At 35.7% G+C, this 24,878-nt stretch overlaps 2 protein-coding genes across 3 annotated transcripts in view; one reads left to right on the top strand and one right to left on the bottom strand.

Annotated features, from left to right (window-relative positions):
- HMGB2 (high mobility group box 2) overlaps window positions 1-24,285 on the top strand; it is a 397,943-nt gene extending 373,658 nt beyond the window's left edge. The window contains exon 6 of one of the 2 annotated variants that reach the window (XM_065736588.1): window positions 24,271-24,285. The gene's annotated coding sequence lies outside the window, so the exon portion shown is untranslated. The remainder of the gene's footprint in view (window positions 1-24,270) is intronic. The other variant, XM_065736586.1, reaches the window with a different exon arrangement.
- GALNTL6 (polypeptide N-acetylgalactosaminyltransferase like 6) overlaps window positions 1-24,878 on the bottom strand; it is a 431,361-nt gene that overhangs the window by 272,408 nt on the left and 134,075 nt on the right. Inside the window, exon 2 of the mRNA XM_065736578.1 lies at window positions 11,336-11,444. Coding sequence (XP_065592650.1) covers window positions 11,336-11,444 — 109 coding nt within the window. The remainder of the gene's footprint in view (window positions 1-11,335; window positions 11,445-24,878) is intronic.

Raw genomic sequence — 24,878 nt, 5'->3', positions numbered from 1 at the left:
AGAGCAACTCTATAATTATTAGGAGTTATTTATTTTATTTTTTGCACAAATCAGTCTAAAGTAGGTGTAGAAGGATGTTATGGTTTTATGAAAAATTTATTTATTTAAAACCACAACAAAGGAGGTTCTGCAGCTGTTGCACAAATAAGATAGAATGGCCTGTAAAAAGGAATTTAGCTATGCACGAGTCCACAGCGTGCAATAAAAGCAGTACTCCATGGTGTGCATCCCACTGAGAAAAAAATATGTGAGTTATCACAGCTTCCAGAAAATTTAGATTTAGCCTGTAAGATCTCTACCAGAAAAAATGTCTGTATCCATTCTTACATATGGAGACATTCAGTGGTCACAGCTGAAGTCTAAGGCAGTTCCAGGAACACGAACTGACTCCCAGAACCATACCAGGACACAGTAACAAGGCCATTCTTCCTACTTTTGTAAAGTTGAGAAAAGGACTCATAAACAAGAGGAGCTTGCAAACTCAGGCCCATGATGGTAACTTCCTCAGGCAGTACGTCTGAATTTTATTGCATTTTCAAGTCCACAAGGATCCACAGCATTATACAACTCAGTTCCATTGTTCTCACAATATGAAACTGAAGCCCAGCATACACACGACCGCCTAGCTTAATAAAGATGTGACAGTACTAGAATTATCCTCCAGATAAGCTGTGTGGTCCCAGGGAACTGAATCAAGAACATATCCTTATGCTTTATTTCAAAATTAGTACGTTTTTGCTGCTAGATCTAAAGTATCACCTTGTGTCTCAGTGCTCTTTTCTCCTTCCCATGTCTCCTTTTGGCAAATCAGTCACTCTCCTCTTCTGAAAGTGACACTGATACTACTGCAGCTGTGTATACTTGGAAGCATCACACTTCTCAGTAACTGCCTTTCTCTCCTTTTACAAGACTGTATCTCTACTACATTCAATAATTTTGTCTTTTATCATTCATTTGATGGTTTAGAATAAATTCTTCATTTGGAAAGAGCCTTACAACTGACAGATATTCTTGTGGTAAGGAGAACTAAACTTAATGCTTGACCTGGCATGAGCACAGCTCTACACAGGCTTTGTCCTTCCTAGTCATTGATTCAGTTGTTTCTGAATATCAAGAGCCTAATTAATGTCAACTGTTTTTCAAATCCCTGACATAAATTTGACTAAACTTTCTGTACTAAAGCTGACTGAAATTGCGAGTCAATACACTGTAGAACCAAGCAGAGACGGATGTGAAGACTCAAAAAAATCACATTCAACCATGAACTGAATTCCAACTAATGAGTTTAAAATATTGTCTGTTCAAAAGAACAACTCAACACCTACAGAATTCAACTGAGAATTTATCCCAAAGCCCACATTTATACATTATTCACTAGGAACCTGCACATGTCCAATGAGAACAATTTCAGAGAGGTTAATACGCTGAAAACTGATATTTGGAGTCAACCAAAAGTATTTGCTGAATTCCTTTCTACTTGTTTAAGTCTAGGCTAAAAGAAGCAAATAAAAAAATATATATTTTGTAAAGTACACTTTTAAAAATTGCATACTATTAATGAACCAATACAATACTCTCTCATTCATCACGCAGAGAAAAAAAAGTATTGAATATGAAACTAGAGTTTCACGTGCATACAGCTTTAACTTAGTGATATACATGAAACCACTACCTGAAAATTTCTTCCTCACTGAGAAAAATTAAAAAGTACTAAACTCAGTTATGCTATGAATGATGGAACTATGCAACACGCACAAATTCTCAATTGTGTTTTCACATATATGAGAAAGATCCCCTCAATAAATCCCATCTTTGAGGAAAAGGGAGAGGATCTTTAAAAATCATGCCAGGAGAGCAAGCATACACACCTCCCTAGCTCTTCATAAACACAGTAACAAAAGAGGATATAAAGCAGAGATCAATTTAAGTTGCAGGCTTTGTTTCAGAAGCGTTACCGTAAATACTACCTTTTATGTTGCTGCTGTTAAATAATCTCTACATTCATTGGACAACTGCTCTAACTTAGAAAAAAAACATTTTGCACTTAATATTTTTTGCAGTAGTTCCTCAAGGATTAAAATTAGCTTCTAAAATAGTTTAAATTGTCAACAAGTATAGCTGAAATTAAGAGAAATTATGACAGAGCACTTAGAATGGACTATGTCCTGTTGACAACTGAGGATGAGTTCCTGTATAAGATTTAATTTGGCATTTTGAAATGTTTTCAATTTTTGATGTATTAAGAAAACTCATTCTAGTTATTGAGTCTTGATTCTTTCATTTTTACTATATTTTCAGGATATCTTTTCTACAATCCACAATGCTTTTGTTAAAATCAGATGTGAAGTTGACAGAAATCATTAGTAATGAGCTCGCTTCCTCTACAATACATTCATCCTCCTGCTCATCTGTGAAAATGAATGAAATACACATGAAGTTATTGAAAGAATCTGTCCTTCAACAGGCCTTTAATGCCTGTGGGAGTTTGTGCTAAAAATAAATGAATGAATGAAAGAGATGTCTATATATTACATTCAGATTTTACACAAAGCAAGGAGAAAGCTTCCAATCAATTTCTTTCCCTCTCTCTTCTTCCGTTTTTTTCTATCAGCTGACCAAGAAATATTTGAAAACATGACCTGTTCTTTATCAAGGCATTCAGTCAAACAGCTGCCCTCAAGGATTCTGTAAGGGCCTTCTCAAAATAGGGATTTGGCTCCTGAATTTAGATCTTAAAAGTAATGAGATTAAGATTCCTTTAGATTGGGTTTATATTGAGATAGGCCTGTGAGATAAAATTATAGCCAAGAATCCATCTTTTTATCAGAGTCCTTATTAGCATTTTTGGGAAGTATAGTTCCTATTTACTAAATAGGTACAAAATGAAAAAGTGTTGTTATTTGAGCTCGCAACAATGAGATTGCTAAGAGACATTTGAGGACTCCAAGTTTCCATGTAACACATCAGAAGCTACAGTAAAAGCAAAACAAAATAAGCAAGCAAAAACAAAACGAACAAAAAACAAAAGCAAACAAACAACAAAAACCCAACAAAAAACAGATGAGCCCTTATGAAGAAAGGCTGGGTGACCTGGGTCTGTTCACCCTTGAGAAAAGAAGACTCAAACGTGATCCTATTAAAGGTTATATATATCTTAAGTGTGGGAGTCAAAAAGACATGGCCAACTGCTTTTCAGCAGTCTGTGAGGAGAGGACAAGGGGAAAAGGCCAAAAACTTGGAGCATAGGAAGTTCCGCAACAATATTTGAAGGAACTTCTTCACGGTGAGAGTGACAGAGTACTGGAACAGACTGCCCAGGGAGGTGGTGGAGTCTCCTTCTCCAGAGACGTTCAAGACATGTCTTGACACCTACCTGTGCAACCTGCTGCAGGGGGCCTGCTTTGTTGGGGAGTTGGACTTGATCTTTAGAGGTCCCTTCCAACCCCTACAGCTCTGTGATTCTATGATAATATGATCAGCATCACAGTTTATTACAAACTTCAAAACAAAGTTGATGATTGCATCAGCTGGGGAAAAAGTCATTTAAATGCCATTCTGAAGTGGCAGTATGTTAGTACCTAGCTTAACTTACTGATTAATAACAGCTAATTAAAATGTCAGCCCTCTAGAACTTTAACAGCGCACAGCATTCACTCTCCTTTCTAAAGCACATGAAGCTTGGATTTTTTCCCAGTATAACCATTTCAATGAAAGCCAGGAAAAAAATATATAGAAAAACAAATCCACTAGTGTTTTGTTTATTTAGAGATTAATTGTAATTTTTGCATAATATTAAAGTTAGATAAGTCTCTCAACTAAAAAATCTACTCTCATGCACATTGGCAGGATAAAATGTCACTGACAGCAATGTGGTTTCTTCTTTTTTTCCTTGGGGTGTGTGTGTGTGTAAAGAACAGATTCTTTCATCTCCCATATACTAATTCGCCATGAGTGCGGATGGAGCTGCTTCCTTTTGGCTACAGTTCCCTAAAAGGCAATGATCCCAGAGCATCATATGATGAGTTAGTAGATACTAACTCATGTAAAGAAAATCACAGCAAAACACTCATATTTCTGCTTTTTCAAATATATTGACTGGATTTCAACACAAATCACTTCTCCAGCCCTATAACTTTCCTCTGTCAGCTTGTACAGCAAAAACAAGAAGGCAAACATGGACAGTTACCCTACATACATTTAAGTCATAAACAACACTGAGATAACTAGACTGCCACTAAATTCATGGCCCTAAAAGAAAGTTATGAAAGGAACAATTTGTAGGCACAATTTCATTCATCTTTTTTAGCAATGAGTATTCTATTCAACCCTATTACTGACCTTTTGAAAGCTGAAAGACTAAAACATACTCTGAAATTGTATTTCTGAAGTCTGCTATGTACTCTGCCACACATGAAAAAAATCTAGTTTTGCAATATCATGTCAAAGAGAAGCACATGGGTAATACTGTAAAGCAATACATTATTCAACATCTTTGAGGAACCTTAGCAATTATGAAGTTCAGGCAAGCACCTGGTGAATTTTTAAGTATAAACATCTTTTTCATTCCTTGTGAAAGGCTTGATTGTGATTATCATTGTGAGTGATCTGTAACACACAACATTACTGAATACAGTGCAGACAGTGTATATGTGGTACCATCATACTTTGCCAACTCTGAACTCCTTCCACCACTATGTAGACTAGGAGGGGATTCTCCTCTCTTGGGTCTTTTGACATGAATTCAGGTCAAATAAATATCTTCCGGGAATTTTTAAAAGAAACCATCTTTAAGGCTGGTTTACAGCAGCTTATTTTATGTTTCAAGCTTAAAAGGTGACATAAAAGGAGTAAGGAAAATCTGTCTTTTGTCATTCCTTCTGAACTGAAAAGTGTTGATATGCTTTAAGTACTGTCAAGTACTTGTTTCAGGTCTTTTGTCACAGGTTAGTCAGGATGCATTTCCCCTTTCACTGAACTGGGACTTTCAGAGCAAAACAAGCAACAACTGGAAATTGAACTAGAAAAGCAAGCAATGTTTCTCTGTGCCACTGAGCCAAGATATAATTGCTCTGAACTGACAAACTTGATAATTTTAACACGTATCACAAGAGACACATCAACTCAATTTAGATGGTCTATGGAGCTCTCCAATCCTTCTTTCACTCAAAGATGAATCTATTCTGAAGGACTCTCAGTAGTTCATTTCTTTTTCACTTCTTACTTCCAGGGAGGTACTGTTTTAAACCCCCAACATTCACCAACACCAGAACTCCATCACCGGTACCAATGTGAATCCACAGGTAATAATATCCTTAGAACTAAGAATAAGTTAATAAGTTATGTAGCAGCCAGGATCTGCTTCCTGGTGTTCTCTTTTGATTTTATTTTACTCTAGTTTGTCTACCCTCCCTCCCTGTCACACACATTGAGAATAACATGCAAATGCAACAGGGCTGGAGGAGAATCTACCTTGCATCAATCACAAGAATTACTCCCAAATCTTTGCTTTGAGTACTGAAACCACTGCTTTCCACAGTGTTATGTTTCTGCTCACTTCTGTAGCCATGCAATAGAAGGCTGCAACTGAGGTCCTGTGTGGGTTCATATTACACCCCAGATAATCTCTTAACTAATATTGTGAAATGTCACTTCACATTCTGAGGAAGCAAGTTTGCTTTCATCCAGGAAAAAGAACCAAAACTTCAGCATCGGAAAGATCAAGAAAATCAACCCTGTATTTTGCATATACCAAGTTTAAACTTCTGGAGATTACATCACTGTAAATATCTCAAAATCCAAACCAATACTTGAGAGTATAAGAGCCCTATTTATTCTTGGTGCTGGTTTCAAATTGATCTCACTGTTTTCAGCAGTGTCCAAACAAATAAGCTTGAATGTTAGAATCAGATCTTAGCAAACAGCACTTTATATTTTACAGTGCAGATGGTTTTCTCATATGTGAAACACTTTATGTAACTACAGTAGATCGTAACCATCTTTTCCTTATTATACATTCTTTATATGCAATTTCCTTTGCAAGCAATGATTAACATTCAATTTGAGACTTTTTTAATCATGTAAGACTTGTATTAAGATAAATTGATGAACATTTTTCCCTTTTACAAAACAATACATCGAAAACTGCAGGAAGCAATCTCATGATTAATGGTATGCACTATTAGGTTATGACAGCTTATCAGGACCTTGGCTAACACCACAGTTCCAATTATATTGCAAGTTCTCATATTTTTTCTAAAGGGATTGCAAGTTCAGAAGCCTAAATTAGATTTAGGAAATTAATTTAATATACAGTGTTGACAGACTTCCAAATGTATAATCCCATGTGAAATACAAGATAAGTAAATCAGTGTTTTAGTATATACTTTTTCCCCCACAACTTTGATTACATTTCTGTGCCTAAGTACCACAGAACAAATCTCTTCCTACCAAGTAGGGAATTACATTTAATGTTGCTGACTCCATGACGTTTACTAAAAACTTTTAGAGTCACTCTGGCACTAAGTTTTCCTTTGAAAAATTATTCTGAGTTCAAGAATATACACCATTCAAAATAAGAAGGATTAACAACAGAAGTTTTGGGGAATTATTCTATTTCATTATGACGAATGCTTGAATAAAAGTGATGGAAAAAAAAGTCACCAGTGAACCACTGGTTTAAGTCACACAGAAGTCAGCTCTCAGGTGTTCATAATATACTGATGTACAAATGCACTCTTGACTCTTTTGCCTCTATTTAACATGAAACCCCGTGCATACGGAGTTTCATGCTATTACTATTTTCATCACATATAAAATTCATTTCCTATTTAGGTACTTGTTTAGAGTGTTATAGTATCCCTTTTTCAGTCTAGTTTTTTATTCTAAGATCCTGCTTCTGAATTCACGTGAATACATAAGAATCTTTATCCTGAGATATATTTTTCTACAATAAAACTAACCTGTGTATATAATGAGGACAGTTGCTATCAGCCTGAGCTGTTGGTAAGCATCATCTTATCTGATGTTTTAATGGTTCATCCATCTCTGTTGAACCAATCTGTATGAGATGTCTGCGCTGCAGCATGTAAAGGTCACGATCTTTGAAATACTTTAATACTAACCAAAATAACAGATCAAGGAGGCAGAAATGACTGTATGGAATATCAGCAAGAACTATAAATTTCACTTTTTCCTCTCCACCTAAGTCTTCCACATGGTATTTAAATAAATAAATAAGAGAAACAGAGTCTGAAAATGACTCAGCAGCTACAAGGACTTCATACATTGCAGAACTTTTTCCTCTGAGATCTTATTAACAGACAGAAGCAATATAGCTCAACAGTTAAACAAAAAATATTGACAGCTACATCTTAAAACTTTATTAATTCCTTAAACCATTTCTTTTGAAAGTGAATATATTTTTTGGAATTATGTTTAGGGTCCTTAGCAGTTACCATTCTTTTCTAAATTTGCCTAAATTTTCAATGCCCTTCACAGATTTCAATCATTTTAGTGCACACATTCAATTAGCAAAAAATAAAAAGGAAAAAAAAAAACAACAAAAACCACGAGTATTTGAAGAGCAGATTTTTGAAATATTTTCTTTACTGACAGTGTGACACAGAAAGTAAAAAAATAAATAATAATAAAAAAAAACCAATTCCCCTAAGGAACTTCTAGTATGCAATATTTCTATGTCCCTTTATAGAAATTACTTTACATGATCAGAAATAGCACCATACTCATATACAAATGCTCAATCTATACTTCTCTAAATATCCAAGAATTACACATGTGAATTGTTCCTCTTACCTGAAAAGGGCTATAATCCATCATTAATGCTATTATTTGTAATTGATGAGCACACACAGCAGAGAATGTATTGATGGAATTAGATGTAATAATGGAGTAACACTGACAATGACTGATTCTTTAAGAGTCTAAGTCTTACCCAGGGTATAAAGATAGCAGTGAAATCAACAGAATTTCTTCTCATGGATCTATTTGAATTACTACCAGAGGCCTTCCTGGCAATCTCTTGTGAATTTCATATTTTATGGGAGAATTCAGAGGATCTCAGACTCCTAGTTCTTCTTAGAGAGTCTGGTAAACCAGAGGTCATTGGTGCCACAGGAGCTGTCATACTCCTGTAGTGAAGAACTTGATAGATATCAGTTCTTCCCAGACAAGCAAAAGGAACTAGGTCAATGTCTGATGAAGTAAAGAAACGTGTTGACTCAGAAGCTTATAAATGAGAATGCCAGGGGCTTCAGCAACCAGGATGTCAGTTCTGTCCAGATATCCTGGCAGCCTTGCACTGCTCTGATACTGTTGCTATAGCTGGACTAACAAGCGTATTGATAGCTACCTAGGTTATTACCACAGGTTGCATTTACATTGCTAACTGCAACACAAGAATACTTTCATATAAAGAAAAAAAGACAGATGAAAGATTTGCATTTGTCTATAGTATTCATAATTTTAATGCAAATTAAGCATATTCTTCATCAAGGGATGCCATCAGATGTACTCCCAGAGGAAATAACAGAAAGAAGCCTATAGTTGAAATGCTGATGTCTTGTCAGAAAGATGGCACGACATATAAGCTCTAATAAAGTCATTTCCTTTGCTTAGCTTGCTCTATTCCCTCCCCTACCATTGTTACATCTGATTCACTGAATGAGATACTTCAGATATGGAAGCACTAAAGCTTCTGAGGTTTTCCTTCCTAAAGAGCCAATAAAAAACATATCACCAAGAATTAGGTTTTTAATTTTTTTTTTTAAGGTGAACTTTTACATTCATTTTTCTATATTTCAATCACTGGTTTTGAAGTAATGAAAGAATATTATTCAGAGAAAAATGAAAGTGATTGGGATGTCTGATTAAAATGTCTTCAATTTCACTATGCCTATTCCATACTGATGAGAAGTATGTTAAATACAAGTCATTAAATGCTTCCTCCTGCTTTAGTGTGAATCAGGGCTTGGATAACTGGAACTAATTGGCTATCTTTCCTTTTCTACAACAGTACAGCAATTAGCTGCTTCTCCAACTTTCCATCACGTTTCCTCTATTGATTTGTTGCATTCACATATCAAAACCAACAAAGATTCATAGAACCTCCTTTAAAGTTTTATTTCTGCTCAGAGAGTTTGAAAATATTGAAACATTATTATTAAAAACAAGCTCCAAGAAAAACAACAAAACAATCTGTAATAGAGAAGTACTTTCACCACTTTTCTAACTCAAAATTAAAAAACAAAACTAGACTTGATAGCATACACAAAATTAACTTGTTAAAATTGTTGTACAAAAGTCATAGTGGTCAAAGAATTCCCAAGATTCCAGACAAAATTAAAAATCTTAAATAGGATTAATTAACAATAGCCATGGGTATAGGACAAATGATTTGTCTATATCAAAGGTTATTTATCTAAATATCTGAGAAAAGCTAGTAAGGGCATGTCCTACAAGGAGAGGCTCAGGACATTCTGGTTGCCCTAGAGAACAGGAGGCCAAGAGGTGCTTTCTCATTGCTTTCTGCAGATCTGTGAGGAGGGGAAGTAGAGGTAGGTGCCAAGCTCTGAGACTCTACTCCTGGGAAGTGATGGTTAATGTGAGAATGGAACAAAGCTACTCCATGGGGGGTGGGGGGTCATGGTATAGCTGGGTATAGGTGTAGGAACTGATTGCCATCTTGTGAATCTCTTCAACAGTATCATTAAGATCATGCCAATATTTCAGAGAAACCTCTGTGTAGCCTACTAGATCTTGCTGGGCAAAACTGATAGTAGTGCAGTCCCATATCACACGCAATTTAGAGATTTTACTAGGTACAGGAAAAATATGGCTATAGAACAAATTAGCTTTTGAAGAGTTATGTCTCCAAAGACCGCTTTGTATTTTCATCATTGGTAAGAAACAATACCTTACAACATTCTTAATAGAGCTAGAAAGCATTATCTCTTCTCAAGACAAGAAATCAAGACACTGAGAAAATTAAATACCTGTGAGAAAACTGGAAAATCAACTTAAATTTATAGACTTTCAGACTGCTGCCTTAATTACAGGCCAAACCACCCTCTTCCAGTAACCTGCAATCATTCAGACACAGCCAGAAAAGTAGGATCATTTATCCAGAGTCTGGACAAAGAGAGGAGAGCTAAGCTCTCTCCTCTCCTCTACTCCAGCTGCCTCAAAGATTTCTCTAAGGACTTCTGCATGTGTTCTGGGTCTGTCTGGGATGGGGGTAATTTTCTTCACAGCAGCCTCTCTGCTGTGTTTTGAATCTGTGACTACAACGGCATTGACAGCACACCAGTGTTTTGGCTACATACTTGCACAGCCTCAAGACTTTTTCCAACAGGTCAGTCTAGGCAAGAAATCCAGAAGAGATTCAACCATCAACTGACCCAAAAGGATGATTATGACTGTCATCTGGATTCAGTTATAACGGTATTTTGAGGGAGGTGTTGATTGTCATCTGACAGTTGGGTCAAGACGGCATGATTTATTTTATAACAGTAGATTGGACGTTGTAAAATAATGACTTTCAGACACTGATTAAGGTGCAATTTAGCTAATTTCCCTCCCATCCTTTTAAATAAATTCATCTCATGCTGAATAGCTGTAAATTGTATTACAAAAGAAATATTCAAATCTGAAATTGCTCTTATGACAGAAAGAGGAACACAAACCTTCATTTGCACATGTGGCCTACAACACATAAAGGTACATTAAAATTACATTACTTAATGTAACAAAGTGTTCTTCAGTGCATCTGCAAATAGAATTTGCTTCCATTTCCACATCATTTTAGACTGTCAGAATGAAGTAGCGTTAGTGTAAGTAATACTGAAAGACTGGATTTCAGCAATGGTAATAGGGTCATTTGTATTGTTATTCCTAATATAACCTTGGATATTCCTGACAGTTATAACTATTGGACTCAGGTTTTATCCGCCGATTTAAAGACAATTCAGTTGCAGTTGTGATACATATCCTGTTTTTGGAAATCAACACTGTTACATATATTTGGTTACAGTATCACAAATGATTTCAACATGAAAAGTATTCTGTTAATAAAATTTTTGCCTATATCTTAATGCAATCATTATATAGCTATGAACATTCAACACATTGTTTCTAGGTTCACTTATTTTCAGAGATACAATATCTGCCTTTGTTCTGATCCCTTAGTTCAGATCGCGTCCTTGTGACATGCTGCAATCAAATACAGACTGTTACAGTTCTTTTTACTTGACTTAAAAGAATGACCATATGAGAAAAAAAATATCTAAAAATCTTAAATTTGCTCTGAACCTAAGCATACCTGAACGCATAGCATCTTTTTGAATACTTTCATAATCGTGCCAATCCTTCCTTTTCAGTCCATCCGTCCAGGTGAACAATTGTCCATCTCCCAGCCCCAGTGGAATTGTCTGTGAAAATAACAAACAAAGAAACATAAATAAAAACACACACATATATATATGGTATCCATTATCACAGAAAAATATCTAAAATATGCCACTAATGGACAAAACATTCTGTTTATCCAGTGCAAATACTGGTAAATGAATCAACTCTGGTAAATGAATCTACTCTTCCAAATACTGTGATAAAACTATGAATTAAGGTGTTTTGTTGTTGTTGTTGTTGTTGTTGTTTTTTAACTAAGTAATTAATTGAAGTATGTTGAATATACCTGAAATATTTCTAACTCCAGTACTGGCTCACAGAGGCTGGCTGTCAGAAAGTTAAATGGACCACTAAAACTGAACAACAGGTTCTCAAAAATGCCTCATTCTTCAACAAAAGAAGCACCTGTAATTTTTATTTACTTACATTTGCTTAATTCTCATTTGAGCAAGGTTAGAGTTATAGTTAGTAAGCACCTTCCAGTGTCAAAACAAAACAAAACCCTAAGAAACAAAAAAATCTCTCAATTTCCAGACTCTCATTTCCTGAATTAAGCTGAGCTTACAAAAAAATGTGGTTAAAATAACTGAAGAAAATTGTGATAAACAATGCAATTTACTGCATTTGTGCTGAAGGAAGAAAGGAAGAGATTCATAGCTGTTTGGAGTAACACAATTTTTCATTCTCCTAATTTATAGGTTTGAATCAGTAAGCTGTGCAGAATGAAGGGCATATGTATAATACATTTTGCAAATGTTTTTTAAGCACGCTCAAAGGATGTGTGAAAATGTCTGAAAAGCAGTTCTTTGGAAACAACATTTGACCAGCATTCTACAGATAAATATTATGAAATCCCTACAAAAATCTCATGCACATGTAAGAGCAATACTTTGAATTTGTGATACATCCATGTATGAGGTACATGAATCAAACAAACACTGAAATGATTATTTTTCTTACTGATTTCACAGCACTTGTGGCAAAAAATGTGAAGATATTCAGTGTAACCAGTGGAGTTGTCCCATTACTTTCAGATAGGATTTCCCTTTTTTTAGGACAGACAAGTGTTTGTCATGGTAAGTGATATGGACCTGGCAGTTAAGAATTCCTTAAAAAGTAGGTCCCAGTGCCTTCAGAGTTGTGGATAATGCCAGGAATGCTGAGCAAGGCAAAGTACCTCAAGCAAAGGATGCTAGAAGTCCTGTCTGTCAAGATCTGTGTAGAAAAAACTGTTTTGTGTAAGCTGATATTTCTGTGAACCTCAGACATTCAGGACAAAGCGTCGTGGGCTCAGTGTTACCCAATAAATCCTTGAACTACGGAGAAACATTCCTCCTATTCTGTTAGTGTGACCTATTTCTTTAGTTTTAATCTTGAAGTTAGGTAACCTATATTACATACCACCTAAAAGCAATCCAGCCTGTGTTTACACCTCTATTGCAGCTTTTGCAGACATATTACAAGAAAGTGTTCTTTTTTCATGTTTTAATATACATCAGAAGGTCACATAGAATCCTTAGAGTTAGAAGGGACCTTTAAAGGTCGTCTAGTCCAACTCCCCTGCAACGAACATGCACAGGGAGATCAGGCTGCCCAGGACTTGATCTGGCCTCACCTTGAAAGTCTCCAGGGACAGGGCATCAACCACATCTCTGGGCAACCTATTCTATTGCCTCACAACAAAAGACTTTTTCCTTACATTGAACCTAAACCTATCCTCTTTGAGTTTAAAGCCATTTCCCCTTGTTCAGTCACCACATACCCCACTAAAGAGTCTGTCCCCTTCTTTCCTGTAGCTCCCCCTTAGGTACTGAAAGGCCTCTATCAGGTCACCTTGCAGCCTTCTCTTCTCCAGGCTGAACAGCCTCAGCTTTTTCAGCCTGTCCTCCTAGGAGATGTGTTCACATACAGAAGAAGAGAAGAACTGAAGATATTCTGATACATCTAATTCATGTTATCAGAGTATATAACCTTTTGTGGCCTTGAAATTTACTACTTAATTTAAACAGTTCTTGTGTTCAAACAACACTAATGTCTTAATAGTAAGCAGCTTGCTTCTGAAAGTCAGAAAGACAAGACAGAACGTAGGCTGTAACAGATTTTATCTGCACACGATTCTAGCGCTCATCCTCCTAAATTAGCACTTGAAAGCACATTAACTGGTTCTTTTCAAAGTGAGGTACAGAGAGTTTGGCTTCATCTAAACTTCTGTCCCTTGTCAGTAGTGGTGCAGCTGGAGCAAATCTTTTGGTCCTACTAATTCAAGACTATTAGAGCTACCAAAAGCAGGATAAACTTTAATTTTGTGACAGTTTATTCCAGATCTGGCCTCTTCTCCTGAGAACAGTGATTTAAATGGCAAATTTGCAGCACACTGAACGCATGCTGAGTAGTACTGCTAGCTGCTTTGCAAAACTCCATCTAAGTATGTTCACGTCTTCCTTGTTCTTGATGACAATGACTGGAAAAGCCCCATTTCTAGAGCATCTCTAGCCAGCAATTAGAAAAAAAATGCATTAATGGTCCTCTCATTCTGGCTTTAGTCTTCTCCCTCTGTACCCACTGTTTTCATCTCTCAGTGCTACATCTGTCTGGATACTTTGATAATTTACATTATTTTGCTCAGTGCTTCATCCTTCTTGAATGTTCTATAATTTACATTATTTTTGCATCGAACTGGAATAAACTCTTGGTTTAGACAGACTATAATCCTCTCCTGTGAGGGCTAGATCATGATATGCGGTAGTGCTTCATTCCAGTGGATGCCAAGGTACTAAGAAAGAGAAGGACCAGGCACTCATTAGCACCTTCCCTCAGCTAAGAAGTAGTGAGCAGCTGGAGCACTCTAGAAGCTCGTCAGTGCTCCTACACAGCTGGTTTACCCACAGCCCTCCAGACCAGTTTTCCTTTCAAGTGTCCCACCAGATAGGCAGCCACAGCTAAGTTTTAGGTCTAGCCAGTGAAGACTGAATTCCTATATGTTTTAAATACTTGTCTATTTTGAGAATATACTAGATGGAATTCCTTCACCTAAAAATCAGACCACAGATTAGTAACACATAGTAACACAGAAATGCAAAAAGCATTTGATTTTCATAGTTTTCCATCAGTCTGCATTTCACATTTTTGTTTTGTAAAACTGAACATTGAATTAATATTATTGAACTGACTTTAAGAAATACTTAGACATATTAAATATCACTGCTGCCTTCTTGGAACCTGTGACCAATTATTGCTTACTAGCTTATTTAAAAATTCTTAGCTAAACAAAACTTTAGTTTTAGGTTCTCCTTAGTGATACATCATTATATTGAAATGAGAAACCAGTAGAGCAGCCAAGTTGAAACATGTTCAGCAGTTTTCTTCCCCAAAACATTTCTGTAAGTTAGTCACAAATAGCGTGGTAGCCCTTTCAACTTAAGAACTGCTTTTATCATTGCAGCACTATTCTAATAGCGAAAATCACTCTGCATACATAGAGCTAGATTATGACTGGCTGTCAAAAAGATCCTAAAACAATTTATCATCCAACCATTTGCTACACCTAGTATGCAGCTGTGAGTTGCACGTTTTTAAGTGTTTTGGATCAACGGGGATTATCCACCTACAGCCACATTACATACAACATCTGCCTTACTATTTCATTTTTACATTAACCTCAAACCTTTGGGGATGCAAGACTGATATGCTACTACACAGACTCAGAAGAGTCTTCTCCTCTAGAGAAGTTTCAACATCTGTTTCAATTACAGAGAATATGATGAACCCCCCAAAATAGCACAATTATAAAAAAAAAAAGCTCACTCTCAGACTATTAGATTCCTCAGAGGGGAAAAAAAGCTTCTCCACTGTGACATTTGAAAGCTCAAACTCAGAAACAAGTGCCTTCATTGAATAACTCATTTATTTTTAATTTCCCCCTGCAGAGGCAGACAATTAGAGAGGTCTGAGGCAAAGGAAGATACTATATCAATGGAAATATACCTTTCTAAAAACTACAAGGGATAATTACAGATTCACTTTGAGGCTGAGGATTTACTTTCTAGGCTCCAGGGGTTATTTTGCAGAACACCAATATACAATCAACGACTACATTAACAAAACATCAGTAAAGTTGATCAGCATAACCATTTCCAATTGTTTAACGAATTTCAGGAATGGAGGCACTTGTAACAGCTCAGGGAAAGATGCACATGGGAAAAAATACATGGTCAAGAAGCACTGATATGAGACATTTCCACGGATGTTTCAACAGAAGCATAAAGACAACCACTGTTTGATTCCACTTCATTCTCTTAAAAAAAAAAAAAAGGATTCTGTACAGTGTTAGTAAACAGTGTCGTATAAAAAAAAGACAATTCATTATTTTTTCCATACTCTTTAACACAGATAAATCTCAGGATGCTAAACCCTGACTAAGAACAGTGACTAAAAAGGATAAAAGAAAATCACAAAACTCACTGAACAATGAAATTCATTCACTTATCAGAATAAAGTTAGGGATCACTTTTCAAAGTGGCAGAATCACTGGGTATAGCACCATATGTCTATTAAAAATTCAGATATCTAACTATTGCCTTTTAATTACTTAGCTTTATTTTTAATTAAGTTTTTTTTCCCCAAAATACAAATCTAAATCATAATTTAAATCCCTGACTTGATGCAATGTAATATAAAATTGAGAACATGATGAATTTCATCATATCTTCTTATTTCCTGTGCCATTTACTTGTTATGCCACAGCGAATAAGTGTTCACTGCACTGACATTTACATTAGTTGAAATAATTAGCCCAGCACATCAAAAAAAGGGCAGCACTTGATTTACTCTGTGACATCTGAATAACTCAAGGTTATTTCATTTTTGAAACACTTACATCAGATTCTCTGTGCTTTTAGGTTCTAGAGTATCAAGAACAATCATGTAACATCACGCTATAAATTCCAAATTGTAGTTTTTAATAAGGTTATTTAGAAAATGGCAAAATCCCCGTGTATTTAATGGCTGTGAGATTTTACAGATGGGTATAAAAGCTATCATTGTTGCACTATAGTTATATTGATAGAGTTTTATTGATATACTACAGAAAATAACATCACAACTTCATATTGACCTGGACTACGCACACTTGAGCAGCAGGTGAATGACAACTCTGTAAGGGAGCATATGCGCAGTGGAGAAATTTGACTTATCATACCAAAATATGGAAGATTTCGGGTGTCTAACAATATGTATGGGTGTGAGAAGACTCACAGCTTCTTTACTACAGATACGGTTTTGCATGAATTATTTGGTCCCTTCTGACCCCTACGATTCTGTGATTCTGTGATTTTGCATCCATCACTCCTCGATTAAGAACTTGAGGTATGCTCTGACATTCAGGAAGCAGAATTTTAAACAAATATATTTTAGAAGTTAAGAGGAAAACGGTTCACAGACTCCTACTAAATTGAATATATCAGGTGATGCCCTAACAACAGTTCAAAGCTCTGCTAATCTGATTCATGTTGGGACTACTTTCCTATAGAGAGAGCAAACTAGAGAAATATATATATATACACACAGAGACATACACACTGAAATAAGTAAATATTTATCTTTTCTTTAAATATCTAACACTTCTAAAATAACTCACTGTTAACTCGAGGGGCATTTCATCTATTTTCATGTGAAGAATGAATTGCATACTATCATTGTTTTATTATTATAAAAAGGAATCAACCAGAAAGTTAAAATTTTTATTTACTGATTGGTAAAAATAATTTAGGCAATGCAGGCAAAAGTATTCAAATCCCCCAGAGAATACAGCTGAGTGGAACAGAAGAGTGTCAAGTAACTGTCCTGGGCACATCAGAGTATGTCCCTTTCAGATAGTATACCTCATCTTTTGTCATGGCTTTATGATTTTTGTTACTGGTACTCCACTAATATCATGCAGTGCATTGTGAGTTAAAGAGTTAATGCTTCAGCTCCATGGATCATTGATACCTCCAGGTACGTCTGTCTCAGAAGAACTACATGCCCCAGAGGACTTCGTGTTGCTTTGCAATTTTCCATTTTCTGCTCAGAGGGAAAGATAATAAACTGTTCGTGTGTCACAAGACAGAGGCCCTTTCCTTTTGGATTGACTCAGCAGCGGGTGCTCCCTATCCATCTCACCTTCAGCATTTAGAGTAAGACCTTTGGTTCTTGGACACTCTCTTTCATGTTATTTGATCTATTAGCTTCAATTCCAATTGTATTGTATTATTTGCATTCTGTTATCTTACTTAGTAAATTAGCTTTCCTCCTCAGATCATTGCTGCTGTTTTGTTTTTAGGCCCATCTCCCTTTTCCTTTTTCCCTTCCCCAACTCCCTTTTCTTGGGGTGTGGGTCTGTGGGTTCCCTGCACCAAACTGTTACAGAACAAGGCCGAAGTAGTAAACCATTGACAGTACGTCATCTATTGCCCTCTCAACTCAGCACCACTAACATCTCCACAAGTTAGGTATTTATACTCGCTGGTATGATGCCCCTTCCCTAATCCTTGTATTGTTGAGTCTACACAGAGGCATATGCCTCTCCTCATAGGATAGATGCTCAAGCACCTGAGGAGAGGCCAGGGTATGACCAGCTGTATGGGCAAGGAGGCAGAAAGCAGAGCACCAAAGGATGCTTTCCTGTCAGCTGATCACGAAAAATCACAGATTTCCAAAGGTGTTCTACAAGGTCTAGCAGCAAACCTTGGGTTTCCAAAAGGTTAGAGGACAAAAGGTAGGATCTACACTGAAAGGCAAGTAAAGGAGATTCATCAGAGATAGAAACCCCCACCTCTTTCTGTCTGGTGATTTAAGCTAACAGACTTGCTCAAAAACTAAAATACTCAAACAAATGTTTCTTAATTTCTTATTTCTTAATATCTTATTTTCACTCTTCTCAATTCCAACTTCACAAAAAGAAATCAAACTCAAGTAACATAAGCTTCAAAAACAGCTCCAAACGAACTAAACCACAGCATACTCATTCTTCAGTTGCTTTCCCCTCTCGCACTTTCCGAAGTCAAACGCTTTGCCAGCACAAACGGGTATGCTTGCACAAAACCTGCATTCCATAACCAGCTATTCATTTTCAGCAACGTTATGAACATACCTGAAGTCAAGTTAATGATGCTTCTTTTTAATGAGTGCCTCTTCCAGAATTTATTTTCACAGTAAAAAAAAAAAAAAAAAAAAAGGACACAGCAAGATTTTTGTGAGCGTGGCTATTGGTTATTTTTTGAAGAAACTTTCTCAGTGCTTTCATAGGATTCAGGTGTCAGGATTTTAAGAATGAAATCATATCCCACTGTGAGGTATCCAGGTACCATTCAATGGTGATTAATACTCAGATTTCCTTATACTAACTTACATCTGAAGTCATTTGTCTTTTTCAACTTCTTACAATAAAAGTACATCTTCTCTAATTCAACATTCACTGAGTATCGAAAATATTTTAGAAAGTGTACAGAATGAAGCAATTACAGTACAGTCAAGCAATTGTTAACAAAAAAACTAATGTTGTCTCATGCGACTACAAATATTTTAGAAATATTTTCTCATTTTTTTCCCCTTTGGTGCACCAGGAACTTCAAAAATAAAAATATATATATTTTTTATTCAAGGGTGTAAGATTGTTCAAGTATTTGTGGTACAGATGACAACAGCTTTGCAGCAAATTTGATATCAATGACCTACCAGACACAGCAATATTTAAAACAAAACAAAAACCTTCAATTGATTCTTAAAAAAAAAAACAAACTGAGCAATGTTCTCAATAGAAGTGGTATATTTTTGGTATATTCTAGTGTAATAGAATTGTAACAAAGTTGAGATGCAAAAAATTTGTTTTAACCAAACCTGAAATCTTGCATAAATAAAAAATATGTTACAGAAGTTGAGTTTCTGCTGCAATACAGATAGTATATTCTATATTTTTTACTACAAGTATAAGGTAAAACTTAATTACTTTCTCACAGTATTTGTAAAAGCTAATAGCCTTCTGTAAGTACAGTTTTTAATTGTGACAGAGAATATTACTATTTTTCATGAGAACTTTCATGAACTTTAAATTCTAGTGTCTATAAATTCAGTCTCCCATACTATTTAATCAAAATTCCCATACTATGAAACAGGCGCTGCATACAGTTGAAAAACAATTTTTACTTTTTACATTGACTGAACAACTTAGAAAACAATCAAGTATAAGTTCTTCATTGATTTATGCCACAAAAGAATTCGTATTTCAACAGCACTGATTTGCAGAATATTCAAGGTTTTGGCAATGTACACATGGAATCTATAGTGCATACGGAGGAGGAAAACATTTCACTGTCTTGTTGAGTGCCAAATAGTACTTATCTGTTCACAAATATTCCAGATTAGCTATCTTAAGAAGTAAATTTTTATTTTAAGAAAATTGTAAAAAAAATTTTTTTTAAATGATGCTGCTACTATTAGAAGCCTCTTCCTACCCACAAAAACATTCATCAGTCCAAGAATTTGCTAAGATATTTCAAATATATGTATAATAACTTATCTTGGCACTTTAAATGATGCATTCTTTATACTGAACTGAAGAAATCAAAAGCTCGTTTGATTAAGAAAAGCAACAAGCTGGAAAAGGACTGTTATCTTGCATTTTAAAGAAGACACCGAGTCAAACTCATCAGCTCAAATGGCAGTGCATTTGGTTACTGACTCTCCATTGTATGCACCATCACTTTCTCTTGAAGAAATCTATCCTTATGTCGGCATCAGGAAGAAATTCCCACCGTCTAACAGATTTTCAATCAAACTCCACAGACTGCTGCAGAAAATAAGCTGATTAAACAAAACTGACAGGTATGCAATTCTTCTTCAGCATCCTTACAGCAGGATGAAGCTGTCCAAAGTCTGAAAGCATGACAACTTTTGTGTTAAGTCAGCCCTGGTTTCCTGAGGCCCTCTGCAGTCTGGCACTTGATCCCAAAATGATCAAGTTCAGAACTAAACAAGGGTTATCACATGAGAAGTTTAAGATGCACCTTATTAAAAACATAAAAAATAAAAAACACTTCCTAAGCTATGGGCCACAGCCTCTATTCCACTTAAATTTTAACCATCTCTTCCATCTGGTATTAATAAACTGGTTTTCATTGTTTTTTTCATCTGCATCTGATTTCGAGTCCATTTCATCTGTGACCTCACAATCCTTTCCACTTGTTTTCTTTCTTTTCTTCTAAATGTTTTTAAGTCAAGCTATTATAGCTAACTCTGTAAGAACTAAAATAAATTGACAGGTATGGTAGAAAAGCTTTGTTTAACATACCCCTTTCACACAAGAATAAAAGGATTTCAGTCTTTCCACTATAACTGTTGAATACAATCTTAGAACAGATTTAATCTTAATCTTAGAACAGATTTTGCTTCTTTAATTAACTTGCAATTAACTGGATTCAGTTAACACTGAGAAAGTTCTGAAAAATTGTAATACTAAGGTACTATGGTAGCTCCAGTTTTTTTTGTTTTCAAGTTAAATGAGAATAACAACATAAAATTTATTAAATACTGCCTTTCTTGAAATGCTCAGTCTTCATTTATGAAGATGGGTACTGTGAATGTAAAAACTGTGGAGATCACAGAAATGATGTGAAGCAAAGGAGTAGAACACAGTTACTAGTCAAAGCTATCTTATATCCTTGGACTTAGTCAGTGTTAAATTTCATGAGGGAACAGAGGTAAAAATGGCAAAATTTTAATCAACTCCTTAGGCTATTAGCTCAATTCTTAATCTTACAAAAGCATGAATAATAAGAAAAGGGCACTATCTAGATCTTTTTACTTTCTTTCACTTTCAAATGTTGCCATTTGTAACCTTTATTATTTTTAAATGGGTTATCCCAGATAAAATAGACTAGTGATGGATACATAACAATTTTCATTAATACGATACCACTTTACAAACAGAAAATAGCACTGTTTCTAGATTTTTTAGGTGTAACCTCTGCTTTTTTTTTTTATTGTTATATTAAAATTGATTATTTTTTGAAGTACTAGGATACAAAGATACAGCCACTTGTATTACATTTTAAAGACTCATGCAAAATCATCATTAAACAATGAATATATATATATGTCAAAATTGCATTCCCACACATTGTATAAAAATTCGGTGTTCCCAAAAATTAAAGGAAAAGCAGACCACCTGTTGAGTCATCATGCTTACTTTTGTTGAAACACCAAAAATAAATGTACTCCTCAAGTAGGTTTTAAATCATGTGTGAAAGTGTGAAATTCAATGATCATTCACAGAAAAATATATCTGGAAGCTCCTCTGAGAAAAAATCTTGCCTGACCTCAAATTAGGGCCTGGTTGGCTCAAAACACTTCCTTGAATTATCTAACTAATATGCCCTTCCAGACTTCCAGTAGCAGAGATCGCACAAATGCTTCATTATTTTTGCAATTAAAAAACTTCCCCTTTCATCTAACCTGCATTACTTGCCAAAATTTAAGGCTTTTATTTCTTTGTTCTTTCCACCAGGGTCAGGAATAATGTATTTCTGTTACAGCAGCTACATCATGGACATAAAATTTATTTTCTCCTTCAGACTAAACATTCTTATATTTATCAACTTCTAATCTCTTGTCGCTGACCCCAGGAATATATGAATCTTTGAAGAGAACAACATTATTTTGTTAGTAATTGGCTCAGACTAAGACTAGGAATTATATACTGCTTATTAAAACAAAACAAACACAGAAATGTATCAATATCAGCTAGACAAAGAACTAAGACAAGTACCTTGAGGCAATTACATCTTACAGTAAGTAATTTAGTCTGTCTTATTTTTAGTAAGCTTTTTCACTGTCTGACTGCCAATTAAATAGCCTAGCATACCCACGTTATGCAACCACATACTTCACATTTCCAATCTAATCTCACACTGTTTCATGGAGCAGCACTGATCTCTCTTTACTTAAAGTGGACACATGACTGAAATCTTGAGATAATCAAGACAATCAAGACAAAATTATGCCAGAGATGAAAATACTGAAATCCAGTGGTATACATACAGTTAATTTTAACAATTAGTAATGACGATCCAATAGGTCTTGTCCCTCTCATGTAGTGCTCAAATTAACACTGCTTTTTCCCCTAGCAGTAAGAATATATTTAAAGAGTTCGGGTTTTCCTACACACAGGAATTCTTCCCTCGATGAGAGAATGAAGTGGAAATGGGAGGGGGGAAGAATTGGAGAAGTTTTAATGAACTATTTCAAATTCAAACAATGACCTCATTTTCTTTTTCTCTGAATCAAAATCTTTCAAACTGGACAAACAGATTATTTTCTCGGCCAAATGCCAATTAAGCTGACCTTTCCATTTAACACCAATAGTTTTCAATTATAAAAACACTCATGGTATATTTCACCAAACGGTACGTCGTGATTAATTAAATCTAATTTTATCAACAGCCAGAAAGTGAATTGCATATTAAAGTAAGGTGAAAGAACAGCTTTGATTGATACTCTGAGTTTTAATTTCTAATACCTTGTCTCCCACTCTTTTGGTAGGAATTGAAGGTTACAAATCATTGAACAGGGTAAGCTACTGTAACTCAAACACAGCTTTAAACATCTGTCCTTCAGTATTTTCCTCTGATTTTTTTTGCCTGCAGTTTATAAACACCAAAATGATAGGCCTGGAACTATGTGCTACGCAAACATTTTTATAAACATAAGGTATTTAAAATACAGCACTGATATTAAAAACAAAAATCACTTTTTTTTTTTTTTTTTTTTTTTTTTTTACAGAAGCAGCTATGTCCACTTGTGCTAAAGACTGTTTCTATAAATATTAAAAGGTTTCCCTCCTTCTCAACATCTAGTGCTGGGGACGTAAGCTGATGTTTACTCATTAATGAAAACAGACTAATTTTCATAGCAACCACAGCTCATACAAATAGCAGCACTCAAGTTTGAAAATGTATTAGTTACTGTGCCTGAGTATTTTGCACATGAGGTCCTCCTGTTGTGCTGTGCAGACAAATTAACAGAAAGGTTTTGACTGTGTTCAAGAACCTTAGACAAATATACCTTGAACCCACAGCTTGTGGGTTCACCCAAGGGTACTACAATATGCTCTTTGAGTGTTTTCATCACCTCCTCTTTTGAGGCCATGTTTTGAAGCAAGCTCAAGACAACAGGCAGCCCCTGAAGGGTCACAGAAGCAATGCTGGTTAACCCAGCCCTCACAGAGGCTTTCTCTGTGGGTTCGTGTCTTCCAGCAGGCTGGTTCCCACCAGGCTTTCTGGCTGGGAGCTTCAGAGCGTCATCATTCCACTTTTGCTAAGCCTCTATGAATAAACATAAAGCACTCTTATTCCCTTTACGCTGCCTTGGCTGAACTGAGCATCCTTATGTTCCCCAACAGATCTGCTATCCAGCTGTGCTTCAGTGGCTCCAAGGCAAACTCCAGGGCTCCCTTAAAGACCAATTCTCTTTACAGCTGGGACAATTACTGCCACACAGACACTGAGAAAAAATGATATTATCTCAGGTTTTTACCAATTACAGGGATTAACGTTACTAGTCCCCTTTTTCTCTTAGCTGGGTATTTCCATATACAAAAAACCTGAACTTTAAAATGTCTCAGGTCTGGAGAGGAGTCAAAAAGGAAACACATTAAGTTGTCAGCTTAATATGTTTTAGAATGCATGGGGACATTAAATTTCACTTTTCATCTATGAATATTAAACATTAATGAGGTCTCAGGTACAGAGACATTCAAATGAAACATCAGAGAGCTATGACTTAGCTCTTATAAAGGGAAAGAAAGTTCACTAGGGAAGCTAATAAAGGTCACAACCACAAAAATATCTTAAAACCAGAATATACAATAGAAAAAAAAGGTAATTTGAAGTAAACCTCGATTTAAAAGGGCTATTAAGAAAAATATGCACCTTTACACATGTAAAAATTTTATATAAAACACAGAGAAATGGAAAGTAATTAAGTACATACTCCTATCAACATATATATCCCTAACAATCTAACATTTTAAGCCAAAATGGGTACAAAGAATTATATAATCTTTTCAGTTGGAAGGGATCCTTAAAGGCCATCTGTTTAAAGTCCACTGCAAATGAATAGGGACACCTACAACTACAGCAGATGCTCAGAGCCCCATCTCACCTGACCTTGAATGTCTCCAGGGATGGAGCATCTACCACATCCCTAGGCAAAACGTTCCAGTGCCTCACAACACATACTGTAAAAAGTTTTTTATTTATATCCAATTTAAAACTCCCCTTGTCCTATCACCACAGACACTGCTAAAGAGTCTGTAACTAGCTCCACTTTAGATATTGTTAGGGTGCTATTTGGTCACCTCGGAACCTTCTCTTCTCCAGGCTGCACAGCTCCAGCTCTCTCAGTCCATTCTCATAGGACAG

The sequence above is a fragment of the Cyrtonyx montezumae genome, unplaced genomic scaffold, assembly GCF_038088225.1.
Source record: "Cyrtonyx montezumae isolate F1298 unplaced genomic scaffold, pur_monq_1.0 scaffold_2, whole genome shotgun sequence".
NCBI lineage: Eukaryota > Metazoa > Chordata > Aves > Galliformes > Odontophoridae > Cyrtonyx > Cyrtonyx montezumae.
The sequence above is the reverse complement of the archived record's forward strand: the minus strand, read 5'-3'. Positions and strand labels throughout refer to the sequence as shown.